This window comes from Ambystoma mexicanum, chromosome 6q, assembly GCF_040938575.1.
Source record: "Ambystoma mexicanum isolate Mex_15411 chromosome 6q, UKY_AmexF1_1, whole genome shotgun sequence".
NCBI lineage: Eukaryota > Metazoa > Chordata > Amphibia > Caudata > Ambystomatidae > Ambystoma > Ambystoma mexicanum.
The window spans coordinates 399,749,132-399,765,221 of record NC_090937.1 but is presented as its reverse complement, the minus strand read 5'-3'; the positions used below and the strand labels follow the sequence as shown (position 1 = coordinate 399,765,221).

General features: G+C 47.2%; 1 protein-coding gene across 2 annotated transcripts in view; it reads left to right on the top strand.

The window, feature by feature from the left end:
• MGST2 (microsomal glutathione S-transferase 2) overlaps positions 1-15,849 on the top strand; it is a 133,090-nt gene extending 117,241 nt beyond the window's left edge. For both annotated transcript variants that reach the window (XM_069630896.1, XM_069630895.1), the window contains exons 4-5: positions 955-1,036; positions 15,471-15,849. In XM_069630896.1, the coding sequence (XP_069486997.1) occupies positions 955-1,036; positions 15,471-15,603 (215 nt within the window). In that variant the 3' untranslated portion in view covers positions 15,604-15,849. The remainder of the gene's footprint in view (positions 1-954; positions 1,037-15,470) is intronic.
• Positions 15,850-16,090: the final 241 nt, after the last annotated feature.

Genomic DNA, 16,090 nt, shown 5'->3' with positions numbered 1-16,090 from the left:
ACGAGGGGTATCTCTCCCTGTGAAGCCCTGATTTCTGCCACCCCTAGTGGGAATATTGTGTAGCAGGCTCACCTCCCTAGTCTCACAGGGAAGGGCTCCACCCTGGGGAGAAGTGATGTGATCCCATGACTCTTTACAGGGGACCACAGTTCCACGTCCACCTGCATATCAAGATTTCTGTACGGGCTAATGGACAGCACAGTGTCTTTGGTCTCCCACCTTGGCATTTTCTTCAAATAAAATAACTTCCTAATAAAAACAGTTGGCCTGAACGGAATGAAAATGGCTTTTCAAACTAAGACAAACTGTTCCTCACACGCACACATACACACTCCAGCTCTCTACCAAAGAAATAACATTTGCGGCCTAATGTTCCCCAAAGATACTGCTACGAACCAATCTTGCCCATCTTTCCTGCAGCCAAACTGAACCCACAAAGAAAAGAGGAAGTTGCATGTTCCTTTATAGGTACTGAAACTCACTTTCTGCCTAAGAACACAACTGAATACCCAAATCACATGAGAGCATCACAATCTTGCCTGAAATCTTCACTCCAGTACACCTGAATCCTCCCTTGGTTGCACCCGAATCCAGCATTTGAGCCCTTGGGATCTGCAGATGGGGTCTGATTCACCTGAGCCTGTTGCTATGCCTCAAACAGGCTATTCTAACAGTTACTGACGTTGAATTGATGCTTCTATGTTGGATTACCAGCTGATTCAGCCTGCTTATCTGGCTGGAGCTAAAGGCAGGTGTTTGTACAATCGGGGGCTTAATAAATTGACCCATGAATCAGAGTTGATGAAGTAATTACATGTGCTTAGAGTGGGGGGCAGGTTCCCCGTTTTCATATTGTGAAGACAATATAACTGACATGCACACTAGCTACCTTGAGAAAAGCAGAAGTCAAATGTAATATTATTAAACAAATGTACCCTATTTCTTCTTTTACAGAGCTAGCATCACTTCTTGGCGTGTTTTACATGTTTGCCCGTTACAAATACTTCTTTGGATATGCAGAGTCTTCAAAGGGCAGGTAGGTGCAGCTTAAACCTAATAAATCTAGAGTCATCAGATGCTATAGAAGAGTTTTGTAAAACTGTGTCAGATGTGCTTAAATATAGAAGTATCTCTAACAACTGGAAAGCCTATAAGGGCTTATATATTGGTAGGCACTGGATCCGCAACAACGTGTATTTGTTCCTGCGTATTGATTGTATCCAAGAGGATCCGCATACCTTTCTCTTTGTATTGCATCAGTGGGACCCAATAGCAGAGCTATGAGGGCCAGTGTAGTTACACAGATACACATTAAGCCAGCCCTACAGATAAGGGGTGCATCGGCCACTTTTACTCCCTAAAAATAGGCAAATAACCCCAAAAAATAAAAATAGGGATTTTAATCAAACCCACCAAAAAATAGAATATTATAATTGGTTATTTATACCGCGTTTAATACTGAAGAGGTTTCTAAGCGCGGACCCGGGATTCAAACCTGTGTTGCTCTGAATCCTATTGCTTCCAAGACGAGCATTGCCACTGAGCTATACTACCTGTGCCAATAAACAGACATGTAGGACTGTGTGCTCCTGCTTACACCCACACAGCTCCGTGGATATGCTTGGACCAGTAGTGCACATAAGTACCACAGGAAGAAACTACTATTATTACTGCCTGATTCAAAGAAGTAAACATGTACCTTTTAAGTCATATGAATAACTAGGTGCAAAGCAATTATTATTACAAAAACACTTCCGTTTTCCTGTTTAAACATCTTTAGTCGCTTATAAAATACTACCATTCGGATTTGGACTTACATTTTTACTCCCAAATATCAGGAGGTTCCACGTGATATACGATTTTGTAAATTTCATCTGCCTTTATGGTGGTAAAGCTGTAATCATGTGAACAGACAGCACATACCACCAATGTATGAGGTATTTATGTCCCACAGACTTCCCACGTGAAATACCTCCTTACTTGTAATGAGGCCTGCCCTGACTCCCTCCCACGGCTTCAATCCAACCAGCACCACGTTTCTGTATGGGTTAGTAGTATTGGCACAGTAATACCACAGAAAAGACCTCTCCCATTATCACTGCCCGAGCTGAAGAGCACCTGTAAGGTAAAAAAAAACATATTGTAATGTGCAGTTGTTAGTAGATGCAATAAAGGGACTGTGGATTACAAAAAATAAAAAATAAAAATACCCACATAGGGAATAGGAATTACTTTTTTACTCCCTAAAAAAGCAGTTTACTCTCAACTTGGATAAAATGGGGATAAAAATACTTGGAACTTTAAAATTGTATAGCCCCGGATACAATCTCAGGAGCTACAACCAAAAGGCTATAGCTACCCCCGAGTCCTGACATTTCCAACATTAGCTTAGCTCCAGGTCTTTTCCAGGCCTAGCAACACCCCTGCCGCTGGGACTAAAAGAGCAATAATAACGGCTTAAAGGGGCCCAATGCCACAGCATGTCGGGAGAGGCATAGACAGGGTACGGCCTCAGGGGCAAGGCCCACCCAAAATTTTGTAAATGCCCACTCAGCAGTGCTGTGTGGGTATTTACAGATGTTAATGTCACTGGGTCAGGCCCCACGTGTTAGACGCTCCTGGCTACGCCTCATGTCGGGTAAGTCCGCGAGGAAAAGGCACGTACACATGTTTGTAGCCTTACTCCAATCCAAAGAATAGCGCTGGCATGAATAAAATCCAGGCTTTGAATGTGGTTGACATTTATAAACGATTTCAAAGTCTTCATGTTAAATATCACTACTTCAAGCAATCCGAGAGACATTTTTGGGGCCAGCGCGCTGGATGAATAATGCTAAATGTGCCATATCATTCTTTGGGGTGGAAAATATTATTTGCCTTTCTGTCATATTTAGAGATGCTTCATAAGTATTTCAAATGCAAATGTGTTTGCCTACAAACACTCTGCGCTGCCCCTCAAACGGAACAGGTTATCAAGATGCAAGCGTCGCAAGGCTCGAGCGCGGTGAGCATGCAAACAACACAACGATGAACAAATAAACCCAGGGGCCAATTCACCAAGACACGCAATTTACACGTGTAAACTAGGGTTTCATGTGATAATGTCGCCTGGAAAAAGTCGCCAGGAAAGCGACTTGTTTTTCCAGACCCCTAAAATACTATCCCAAAATATTATAGGAGCAGCATAATTATATATTATCAACTCCAAACCTGCAATATTTGGGGAAAGTGTTTGATTTTACTGAGGGTGAAGTTTTAGGAAATAGTGTTGACCTGTGATTTTTTAAATTATATATATTAAACACGCATGTGCATAGTGTTCATGAAGATTTGTTTTTAATCTATTCTGGGTATCTATGTAGCGCGACTATAAAATCTGGGGGCAAATCAGCATTTTACATATTAACAGGGAAAATAAATAAATGCAGTTTACAGGAGGCAGAAAACCGATTTTACCGAAAGTAACCAACTACTAGACGTTTCCCGATTACTCATGGTGGGAAGGGAGAATGGAGGAATAGTGGCAGAGCCGGAGGAGGAGAAGAAGAGACTAGTCAAGAATGAAGATTACCGCTGCTAATAGAGCAGGGAGCATTAATTCTATTAAAGACTAGGAGGCAAGCATTATGCTTCATCTTCAATTTATTACTCCTCAGCAGTTTCAAGAAAAAACTGAAAAGTAACATCATACCACTTTTCCTTTTCTCGAAACTACAATTTCCAAAGTCTCTGTAGTCCTATCCTATCCAGTTCAGCTATGACACTCTTCCTGTTCCTGGATGACTCCTGTTTTTTACGTGCTCTGAAGGGTCTCTTGAACCTTTCAACAATGTCCAACCAACCGGGCGAACAACTTCAACTTGCTGCAGACTCAACGTAGCTGCTTCCTGTTTGCACTATTCTGCTTCTCCCAGGTCCTGATGCATGTTGCTCCTCGACCCTCAGTTATTCGTCTGGTCTTCCCGTAAGGATCTTACAATCAACAATGTCAGTGTGGCGTTCATATACAGTTGTCTGTATTATTCATTACATGCATTTCTTTAGAAAGTACATGACAGCACAGGAAGTTAATGCTCGCCTCCTAGTCTTTAATAGAATTAATATTCCCTGCGCAATTAGCAGGGGTAATCTTCGTTCTATATCAAGACTGGAGGCGAGTATTTTGCTTGTTCAAAGCTTTCCAACAGTTGTCGCCAAACCCTCAATCGGCTTGAAATAATACTCTTTAAATGTATTATCGCTAGCCCAATCAACCGCTTGCATAATCTCCCTCAGAGATACACCTGCTGTGAAGGCTCTGGTTGCCATCGCACCTCTCACTGAGTGCACCCCGTACATCCTCAAATCAATGCCTGCTATCTGCATCACTTACCTTACCCCCCTCCCTATGGTGGCTTTTGCTACTGCCTGAAAAGGCTTCCTATGAGCTATTAATAATTGTGTAATACTGGATGCCCTGCACTGTGCCGTCCTGCTCTCATATTCTTAAATGTATCTAGCTACACACCATTTGGGGTTACTCGGGAAATATGGATAATGCACTTTGGTAGTCCCTGTCTTAGTCCTTTTGACTACTGAAAAAGTCACTCCTTCAGGGCCGAAAGACTTACTGTTCATCTCTAGTGCTTTGACGTCTGCTACTCGCTTGCATTATACCAAGCATAACAGTATCGCTAACTTGCCAGACAGTTGCATTAATGACAAATATCTATTTTCTGGCCAGCTCGCCAACAAGCACAACACTACTGTAACATCCAAAACTTTATTATATCTTGGCTCTGGAGGTGCTTTATATCTTGCTCCCCTTATGAGGCCTTGCCACTGCTGGATGCTCTCCCGCTGGGACTCCTTTGACTGGCAGGTGTCCTGCTGATATAGCTGATCTGTACACCCCAATGGTATGGAACACTTTCCCATCTTGCAACAGATGTGCTGGAAAGTTCAGTATCGCTACTGTAGGGGATGAAAAGGTCTCCCTTTACACCCGCTTGATCACGTGGCCCAAGCCGCGTCGTAGCTCCTCATAGTGGATGGTGCCCAGGACTCTGCAATGCGCTCTGCAGCTTGTGACGAAATTGCTGGCAGCGCCCAGTGTCTCCTGATATCCTGCACGCTATGAGCAGGAGAGTCCCTATCACTCTTAGAGGATGAGATGACCAAACTGGGTCGGTGAGAAGTCGCTCCCCTTTTGGGAGGACTCGTGGTAGGTCTGTCGTCAGTTCCATTAGTGTTGGAAACCAAACTTGTGACTTCCACAGAGGTGCTATTAAAATCAACTCCACGAGGGATTCCAAGATGGCCGCCGGCAGTGGAGGTCGCGTCTAGATCGCGCTCCCGCAGGGCCTAAACAAAAAAGCACTTCAAACGAGCTTTTCCGATGGTTCCCGCACTGGAATCAGAGCCGCAACACCCAAGAGACAGGGGACACGGTGGCGATCGGAGACAGCCCCGGCAACATAGCCCCCGGCTATCCCGCCGCCGAAAGAAGCAACCGCCCCTCCCCCACCGAGGGCGTCCTCGGCGGCCTAGCGGAGGAGGCCGCGCAGCGGCGGACCCATGAAAGAACAGAGTCCCGGGGAGAGGGCCGCCTACTATCCCGACACAGAGAAAAGAGGAACGGGACCTGGCCCGGCACCAAGAAGAATCCCCGCACCACCGCCGGGTGCAGTGGGCGGCACGGCGCAGACGGGGGGAGAAGAGCACGAGCAGCCGGCAGCAGCGAGGCACACAGGGATCGACACTCCGGCGGCGAAGAACGAGAGGAGGAGGAGGTACCAACCGGGCACTCACGGACATGGCACGGCGGGCATTGGTGGCATAAGAGAGGAGATCGAGAGGTGAGCGTGCCCGCACAAGCGCCCCCCCCCCTCCTTACACTATCCCCGGCACATAAGGCCACGATCAGGCAGGGGCACATACACAAGACGCTGGCCCGGGCGCGGAGGTGTGCCCCGCCCCATAGCGACACTAGAGGGGGAATAAGACCCCAATATAACTCAGGGCACCCCCGCACGTAGGGGAGGCGGCAACAATCCCCCCGATAAGAAAACTCCGGCAGCCCTGTGGGGGACAACACCACCAACAGTCACCCCCTTACAATCAAGGAGGATGTCACGAGCAAAGGGGAAAGGGGCCCCCTCTCAACCCACATCGCAATCTCACAAACAGAACACAAGTCTGCTACAAATGTGGTCCTCAGACGCCCAGGCAGTCCCAAGAGACAGGTCAGGAGAAGAACTCCCTTCCGACATGTATCTCCCAAACCAGAGCGCTCTCCCCCCGACAAAGGATGATATGAAGGCCTGGTTTGCGGCGCTCCAGGACAAGTTTATGTCCACAGTCCAGGACCAATTTGCCTCCATGAAAAACGAGATGAAGCAGGCGGTACAGGACTTGAAAATAGAAGTGGCCAAGCTGGAGGAAAGGACAGACACAGTAGAGAGAATCGTACAAAATATAGAAGAGGAAACGAAACAGAACAGCGAAACACAAGAACACTTGATCCAGCTAACCCATAACCTGGAAATCCAGCGTGAAGACCTGGAGAACCGTTCCCGCAGATCCAACATCCGTATAAAGAATGTGCCCGAATCGGTGACGGACAAAGACCTTAAAACAGCGATACAAGAGGTGTTCAGAGATATAATCGAAGAACAAGAATCAGAGAACATTGGGATAGACAGAGTCCACAGGGTGGGTCCGAGAAGAACTGGCGCCCCAGGGGAGAGACCCAGGGACGTATTAGCAGCACTCACTTCTTACCCACAAAAGGAACTGATCCTAAGGAAAGCGAGGCAGCTTGACCACATTAGGATGAATGGAGTGGAAATACAGTTGTACCAAGATCTCGCCTCAGCAACACTCCTAAAAAGAAGGGAAATGGCCGCATTGGTGAAGGAATTGGTGGCGAAAGAAATCAGATACAAATGGACGTTCCCATTCGGCCTAGTATTCGAGTGGGAGGGCAAGCAGAGAAGGGTGACTACTTGCGAGGAGGGGCTCAATATAATGGACAAGCAGATGGAAGAGACGGACACAGGGGATAGCAGGACGAAAAGGGAGACCCACACAAGGTTGAGAGTATGGGAGGTAGTGAGACAAAAGAAGAAACCAAATGGCTGGGGGAAAACAGGGAAACCAGCAGGAGACCACTAGAGATGATCAAACAGGGCCACCGGCTCGTCCCCCCTTGAAGGGAGAGGGCGGAAGAAGATTAACTAGAAAAACCTCGGATTACCAAGTAGAAGAGGCCCGGCGGGGGAATGGGAGGGAAGTACCCTAGGTAGCGGATGAAGCAGGGTTTAGGACCCCCCGCACAGTTAATCCCGAGCTATGAGAGGGCAGGGAGCGATAGGCGCAACGCCCTAGCAACCATAGGTGCCTGGGCCCTCCTCGGGATCGAAGTTGAATTCATGTTAATAGTTGGGGGGGAGTTGGAAAGTTGGGGGGGGGAAGCAGGGTGGGGGACAATCCGGAAGAGGGAAGGGATCACAGTATACGGGAACGATAATTGTACCAGCAGAGTAGAAGAGATGGGGAAGCTCAGAATTTTTTCACAAAATGTAAGGGGGCTGAACTCACCGGTGAAAAGGGAAAAAAATGGAGGCCCTGCTTAGAAGGGAAAAGGCGGACATTTTGCTCCTCCAGGAGACACACATTAAGGCACAGGACAAAAAGAAAGTACACCTCAGAGGATATACGATCTGGGCGCAGGCGAATGCTGGGGAAAAAAGAGCAGGAGTACTGATTGCTGCGAAAGGGGGTCTGACGGCAAACCTCATAGACACTCGAGTAGACAGGGAAGAAAGGTTCGCATTTGTTAATATCTCCTTAGAAGGCTATAGACTCACCCTAGCGGCAATATACTCGCCGAACACTGGGCAGGATGGATTTCTCCGGGATACTCTGGGGAAACTGGAGGAATTTGCGAAGGGAGAGATAATCCTGGGAGGAGACTTGAACTTGGCCTGGCAACCTCACATAGATAGGAGTGCGGGGGGAACGCAGGCACATGGGACCCCTTCCAAACGAAAAAAGCAAAGGATGGAACAGATGGCACTACGAGACGCTTGGAGGGAAATAAGGGGACAAGATGCAGGATTCACCTACTACTCGCATGTGTCGAGGATTGACTATTTCTGGGTGACGGTGGGACTGATGGGTAGGATCCAGGATATCGAAAAGGGAGCGATAGCGTTGTCAGATCATGCCCCGCTATGGCTCGATGTACAGGCCCCAGGAAGGGGAGGAGGTCTCTGGAGATGGAGAATGCCATCCGACATTCTAACGGACCAGGTGCAGGGAGAGGATCTAAGGGACAAAATCAGGGAATACTTTGACCTAAACGACAATGGAGAAGTTCCACTGGGAACAGTATGGGAAGCCTTTAAGGCAGTAACCCGGGGACATGTCATACACAAAAGGCAGCCAAAGACAAACAACATCAAGAATGGGAAAGAACGCTCGAAAAGAAACTAACAGACATACAGGAGGAGCTAACACTCCATCCCACAAGAACCCTCAAGAAAGCAATGAAACACGTGCATGGTCAACTAGAGATGCTCTGCAACAAAAAAGCAGAGAGTTCCCTACTATATTTAAAACAGCGACACTACATCAAGGCCAACAAAGCGGACAAATATCTAGCAAGACAACTTAGAGAAAAACAGAAAGCAATGACGATCTTGAACATCAAGGATGCGCAAGGCATACCTCATACAAACTCAAAGGACATAGGGGGGGCCTTTAAGGCGTTCTACCAAGATCTATATGCAACGGAACACCCGGACGAAACGAAACAAGACAAGTTCCTACAATCTATTCCCATTCAGACAATACCAGAAGAAGACAAACAGGCTTTAGAATCAAGGATTACAGAGGAAGAGGTCCACAGGGCAATAGCGGGCCTCCCCATGTCAAAGGCACCAGGCCCGGATGGCTTCACGGCCCAATTTTACAAAAAATATGCAGACACTTTAGTTCCATTCCTGACGAAGCTTCTAAACACATTCAAGGACAGTGGGAATGTCACTCTCTCCATGAATGAGGCAAAAGTCCTTGTGTTCCACAAAAAAGGTAAAGATCCCACTCTCCCGGCCTCATACCGCCCGATAGCCCTAATAAACCTAGATGCCAAAATCTACACTAGAGTACTGGCTGCCAGACTATCACCACTCCTCCCGACCCTAATAAACACAGATCAATCAGGCTTCATCCCAGGTAGGCAAACACACGACAATCTAAGAAGAGTCATCCACCTTATAGAAAAAATAGGCATCACCCACACACCAGCAATCCTACTTTCACTAGACGCCGAGAAGGCCTTTGACTGGGTTGAATGGTCCTTCCTCCTTAAAACGTTGAAGCATATGGGGTTCGGAAAGCAGTTTATAAATATGGTTAAGGCCAACTACAACTCCCCATCGATAAGAATAGCAATAAACGGAGAGATCACTGGGAGGGTGGAGATCACGAGGGGTACGAAACAGGGATGCCCCCTTTTACCTCTGCTATATGCCATATTTTTGGAGCCTCTCCTAATCAAGATAAGGGAAACGGTGGGGGTAAGAGGGATCGAGATGCGGGCAGGCAACATAAAGTTATTGCATATGCAGACGACATGCTATTGGCTCTGGAAGACCCTGTGAACTCCCTGACAAGATCCATAGAAATATTGGAGGAATTTGGGGTGATCTCAGGCCTGAAGGTTAACAAGAATAAATCAGAGATTATGCTCCTTGCCGGAGACAAGGAGACAACAGAAATAGTTATAGGCATGCTAAGTCTAAAAATAGTGGAAGAGGGTATCAAATACCTGGGGGTGACGCTAACACACAGAGTAGACATGATTTATAAGAACAACTACACACATCTCCTGGCTAAAGTCAGGCAGGATCTAGAAAGATGGTCCCCGCTTAGGATTTCATGGTGGGGCAGAATCTAAGCAGTAAAAATGAATATACTCCCCAGGGTGTTCCAGAACTGAAAACTGATGAGGACCCACTCTTCCCGGGAGGGGGGGAGGGAAGTTGGGAGAAATAATTGTGTTAATGTTTATTTTTGCATCAGAAAACAATAAAAATATGTTTAAAATAAAAAAAAAATCAACTCCACTCTCTCCCTCTGACATTTCGCTAGTGCTCTGCTCAACATCACAAAGGGAGGAAACGCGTAGTGCAGTGCTCCTGCCGATTCCTGAAGAAATACATCTGTGCCTTGAGCCTCTGGATGCAGTCTCCAGCTGAAGTAGCTGGGTGTTTGAGCATTGAGACTAGATGCAAACAGATCCATGTGGACTTGACCCCACATGTGATTCAGGTGCTGAAAACCATTGTATTCAGTCTCCAGTCGCTGGAGTCTGTCAGGTATCACGAGTTCCAGTCGGCCACTACGTTCAGCGACTCTGGCAGGTATTCTGCTGTCACTGACATCCTTGACTCAAGGCAGAAGTGCCAAGTCCTTTGCTAGCTCTGCTAGCAATCTGGATCTTGTTCCCGCTAGTTGGTTTATGTATTTGACCGCTGATATGTTGTCCATCTTGGGTAGGACACACAAACTCACTCTCCCTTTCATGAACGCCTTGATCGCGAAGGAACTCGCTAGGAGTTCCAAACAATTTATGTGAAGGCATAGCTCTTCTCCGCCCATTTCCCTCCTGTTTCCAGAGATCTGCATCTTGCTCCCCAGCCTATCCGGCTGGCATCTGACTATCACTAGGTCTGGTCAATCTCTGAAAATGGCACGCCCATTCCAGGCATCCATATTCTAAAACCACCATTCCAGACCTGTAATGGACTTCTGATCTAAAGGAATCTGTTGGTGGTATTTCAGACCCTGCTGCAAGTGCTTGATCTTCCGCCTCTGCAGTGCACAATAGTGCAAGGGACCTGGAAATATAGTTTGGATCGAGGCTGCCAACATCCCTACTATCCTCGCTAGAAATCTGAGCGATATCGTCTGCTTGCTCAAGCAGTCTCTGATCTCTCTCTTGATGTCCCTTATCTTCTGATTCGGTAATACCAGCGTCGCTTTTCTGGTATCCAGGACAAATCCTAGAAAGTCTAGTCTTTGTGCTGGTGTGGTGTCTGATTTCTCCGCGTTCACTAGGAATCCTAGAGACATAAGAAGGTCTTGTACCCATCCTGTCTGGTATACCAGCATCTCTCGATTCTCTGCTAAAAGCAGTAGGTTGTCTAGGCATATAATCATCGTGATACCCTTCTCTCGAATTGCTGCTGCTACTCGTTTCATCAACTTGTTAAACGCCCAGGGAGCAGAAGCTAGTCCGAAGGGCATTGTCCTGAATTGCCAGAGCTGTTTGTTCCAGTAGAAAGCCAGGAAGGTCCTGAACTCTTCTTGCACCGGTACCGTCAGGTATGTGTCCTTCAAGTCTAATCTTGTTAGCCAGTCACCCTCTCTTAGGGAATCCCTGATCTGGTGTATTCCCTCCATATAGAAGTGGCGGTATATGATCCAGCTGTTCAGCTCTTTCAAGTTTGACTGGTCACACTTTTTCCTTTCTGTGGACCTGGAACATATTTCTCACAAATCTGGGGGGTGGTTTGCATCTCTCTATGGCTCCTTGCCTCTATTATAGGCTCAATTAGTTATCTAGACTTTCTTGCTCCGCCTGCTCTAAGTGTGGCTGATGAGGCCAGTGAATCTGTATGGGCTGCTGAATAAACTCTAGCTGCAGACCTCTGACGGTTTGCAAAACCCAAGTGTCGCTGGAAAGCGCACGCCAGTTGTTCCAGAAGATCACTGTCCTTCCCCCCCACTGGTGGGTATTTCGTAACTCTCACCTGGTGTAAAGCTTTGGCCTCGGCCGGCTCCTCTTACTCTGCGACTTTGTGGGAATGTCCTCTGGCTGGGAAGGAGGAGTCCTGCTGCTTATTTTCCCAGTATTGTGCTCTGGGATTCTGGAGTCTTCTCCCTCCTTAGATACGACCGGCTGCTTGACCCAGGTAGCGGCCTGTCCCGGCAAAAACTCTGCCGGGGAAGGTTTTCCATATAGACGCTTGCTCCTTCTCCAGCGAAGTGTAGGTGCCGACGAACCGGCCCATTTCCTTGCCGAAAGTCTCTCCTAAATGGAGACCCTTTGCCACTTCTCTGACTTATTAGGATGCCATAAATCACTCAATTGTGGGTCTATTTTAAGTAGCAAACCTCTCCTCCTCTCTGACGAGATGGTGCAGTTTGCGTTGCCTAACAGGCAGACTGCCCTCTGAGCCCAGTTGGCCAGGGCTTCGGAATCTACTTCTTCTCCAGTATCCCTGGCCCTCTCCGCCAGGTCCATTATCTTAGCTAGAGGTCCAGCTATGTATAAAGCTTTTTCCTGGCAGCTCCTCTAGGACCTGTCAATCCCCCTTTGCAGGTCTTTGCTGGTCTTTGACACGAAGGTCAACAACCTGGGGTCCAATTCCGGCGTTTCTGCCACCTTTCTTGGGTGGTCCGGCCATGGGCATTCTGCTCGTAGGCGCTGCCTCATTTCTTTGTCCAGGGCCTTCATTAGTCTGATAATCTTGTACTGTGTTAACCTGGGGGAGGGTTGCCAGTCAGAGGATCTAGGGTTCCTGATACTGTCTGGATCAAACATATCTAAGATCCCTTCTGGCTCTTCGTCCTTTTGTTTTTCTTTGCAGGCTTTCTTACCCCCCTGGGCTTGGCCCACTCACCTCTGTTTTCTATCCCTCTTCATGGGAAGATAGCTTTCCTTCTGCTGGTTCCTCTTCCGAGCCTGGGTCTTCTTCCCCCATATTTTCTTCCACTGGGAAGGGGGTCATTAGGCTTGGCACTGTCTGCCTTTGCATGAAGGCTTCTTTCAGCTTGGCAACGGTGTCGACTGTCTCTGGGGTCTTCTTTTCTACCCCGTATGGTCAACCCGGGGGGTCAGTAGAGGCCTTCCTCTTGCGGGTCTGGTTACTCCCCTTAGGCCCTGTTTCCGAGGGTCCTGGGGGTGTGCTGTCACTATCTCTGGTGCTCTCTCGGGGCTGGCTTAGTATGCCTTCTAGAGTTTCCAGTCACTCCTGTAGGGGTCTCACCCCTTGTGCCACTGCATCTATCAACAAGCTCCCCAGCACTTAGACTGGCGGCGAGGTCTAGGGTCTGCTCTTATTCGCTGCACTCAAATTCAGACATCTTTTGTGCTGTGTGCCTGGTACCTGCTTCAGGTGTCTCTTGCATACCCACGGCTGCCTTGAGTGCGATGCTCAGAATTCTTAATATATGTTAATGGTTTATTTTTATGCCTTTCACGTGTCTAGCACCAGTTGCACTTATTGCTCCTTGAGGGCATATGCCTCACTAGTAGGCTGTCTGGGGCCAAATCTCAGGGAGAGGGGCTCCTCTCTGTCTTGCGGTCGTATCCGCTGCTTCTTTGCTCTTCCGAGCCTACAGATCAGCTTCGTTCAGCTGCTTATGCTCACAGCATTCATAATGGTAGCCGTGGAGCATAACGTTTGCTACCAAAGTATTATTTTAATACTGTAATCACCGCCGGGCCTGGCATTGTCTTTACGGCATATGCTTGTCGCATAAAGTGATATTCCGTGTGACGCAGAGCTCTGTCCCCGACTCCCCAAAGGAGGGGGCTGGAGCTCTGCGTTTGCGCTTGGCTCCTCCCCAGCGAGGGAGGGGGCCCTATTATCCTGATGCTGCAAGGCCGGGCGAGCCCTCGGGCGTGCCGGTAGTGCGGCACGGGGCTTGCTCGCCTCAGAGCTTATCTTTATACTAATATACCCAGCTGTAGGTCTTGAGCGAATTGTAACACGATCATGTTGCTCTGCTAGAATTCCTGTTCGTCGGTCGGTGCCAGCCGCAACCTAATTACAATATCAGCTTCATGACTCATATCTGAAATGTTTTTCAAAACATTAAAAGCACCCATACATATTTCATATATACTAATTATGCCAGTATTTCTTCTAATTATACCCTTTATACAGTGTCACAACCCATTAACTTGTAATACATGGAGAAGTGAGAAAATGGTACTTATCTGCTGAAGAGCAGTAAAACAAGGGGAGGTGTCCATGAACAGGAAGAGTATCATAGCTGGAATGGATATGATATAACTACAAGAGACTTTTGGATTTGTAGTTTCAAGAAAAGGAAAAGTGTTATGATGTTACCTTTCAGTGTTTTCTTGTGTTTTGTTGAAACTGCTGAGGAGTAAAAAATTGAAGATGAAGCATAATGCTCGCCTCCAGTCTTGAATCAGTGGTAAAGAAAAGTCTGAAGAGCTGGGTTTTCAGTTCTCCTGTGAAGGTTTGTATGCAGGGGGGAGTCTTTTAGTTGAGGAGGAAGCTTGTTCCACATTCTTGGATCACACACACAGAATGTCTGTCTCCTTTGCAGGCTATTTGGATTTTTCTAGATAAGCTAATGGGGAGTTACTGATGAAGTAGTCACCGCCAGGTGTGAAGATTACTCTCCAAGGCATCAGGAGAAATGATCAGAAATTCGCATGATAAAAATTGGCAGTGGATGCACCTTTTTTATTTGCATTAAAATGTGAGGGTCACCTTATTCATAACCGTGAGTGCGCCTTTGTAAGGATCTCGGCAGCAGCACAAATGATGTGCTGGCCAGCCACCTGACAGAATCCTAGCACCCACATGAGTGCTGGGACTGCATTTCACACAGTCACTGCTTGTCCATCAGAAGGCCCTGGTCGTCCCATTAGACGGGGCATTTCAAGTCTGCTTACTTTTCATGCGTTTACCTTTCCCCCTTACAGTATTCCCATGTGATGTAGCTTTGTTCGATTCTTACATTTCTTAATTTTGTAATTGGCAGACATTGTATGGACCCAGGTCTGTAAAAGCAGCCACGGCCATTTTGGAGTGAGGCAGTGCTGTCATGATGGCCCTGTAGCGATATTCCCAGAATCCATTGCTGGTGCTTCTCACTAGCCTCCCAATCTTCCCTTTCTCGGAGGGTGAGCAGGACAGGAGAAGCGCAAGCATGTCCGTGAGCCACTCGCCCGCTCTGTGTTTTTTGCTCAACACAAACCAGCTTGCGAGCCTCCCGCTCAGCTCCCTATAAACCATTGTGAATTAAGGTGCGTTTGCTGCTGCAGGCCCCAAACTGCTTGCTCCTTCCATGGTCACCCACGTATGGTTTCCCACACTTGTTTGTCTTGCTCACTACCCGCTCCTACACAGGAGACCAGGGAATGGAGAGAGGCTGTGGGGAATTCCCTTTATGCCATCTTCATGGATGGCATAATTCATTTAATGTTTGCATCTTGATAACACTTGTCCTGTTGGAAACTGACATTAAATCTTGAAATTGATGTTTCTTTAAAAACATTCAAATGAGTCGCATAGCAGTAGAAATATACATTTTGAGCGTTTTGAGCTGAAGTTTGGAAAAATACAAACTGCACTTTATGTAGCAAGCACACAATGTCTGTAAACTGGCGGCCCTGCCCATCACTGCTAACACTGTTTTGTGTTTGTACTTTCTAGGCTCCTCGGTTTCTACATGAGCTTGATAGCGTTATTTTGTCTGGTGCTGCTGGCCACCGCTGGGGTTGCAAATGGCTTTCTTGACAAATACTTCGACATCGACATGCTAAAAAAAATACATCGGATGTTTTGATGACACCTTGGAAAACTGGACCATATGACCTTCGGCTAAACCTTTTCCACCCGACATAAAACTACATTGTTTACCTATGAAACTCAGCATACATTTCACTTAAAAATGCATTCCTTACTTTTTTAAAGAAATGGGCTTCTTTTGGTATAAAACTGTCCTATTGCCCTTCCATTTGGAGTTGGTTGTCGATTTCATGTATTGACTGTGCCACGGATCTGATGGAACTTGAATAAAAGTACTTTTTCATTTGTATCGCCTTTTTTCTCCAAAAGCAACTGGGTTGGGTGCAGGGTATCAGGGGAGCCACAAGGGACTATCTGCTGAGATGTTTCAGGTCAGTGACTGGATGCTTTGATAAATGTTACTCCACCTGAGAGATGAGCGCCAGCTGTTAAGGATTCCAATCGGGCATCGCACACCACACCAGAACTCTTGCCCTTAGCCTAGCAGGTAGCGCACAATTAAAATACTTTTTCTTTATTTCCTA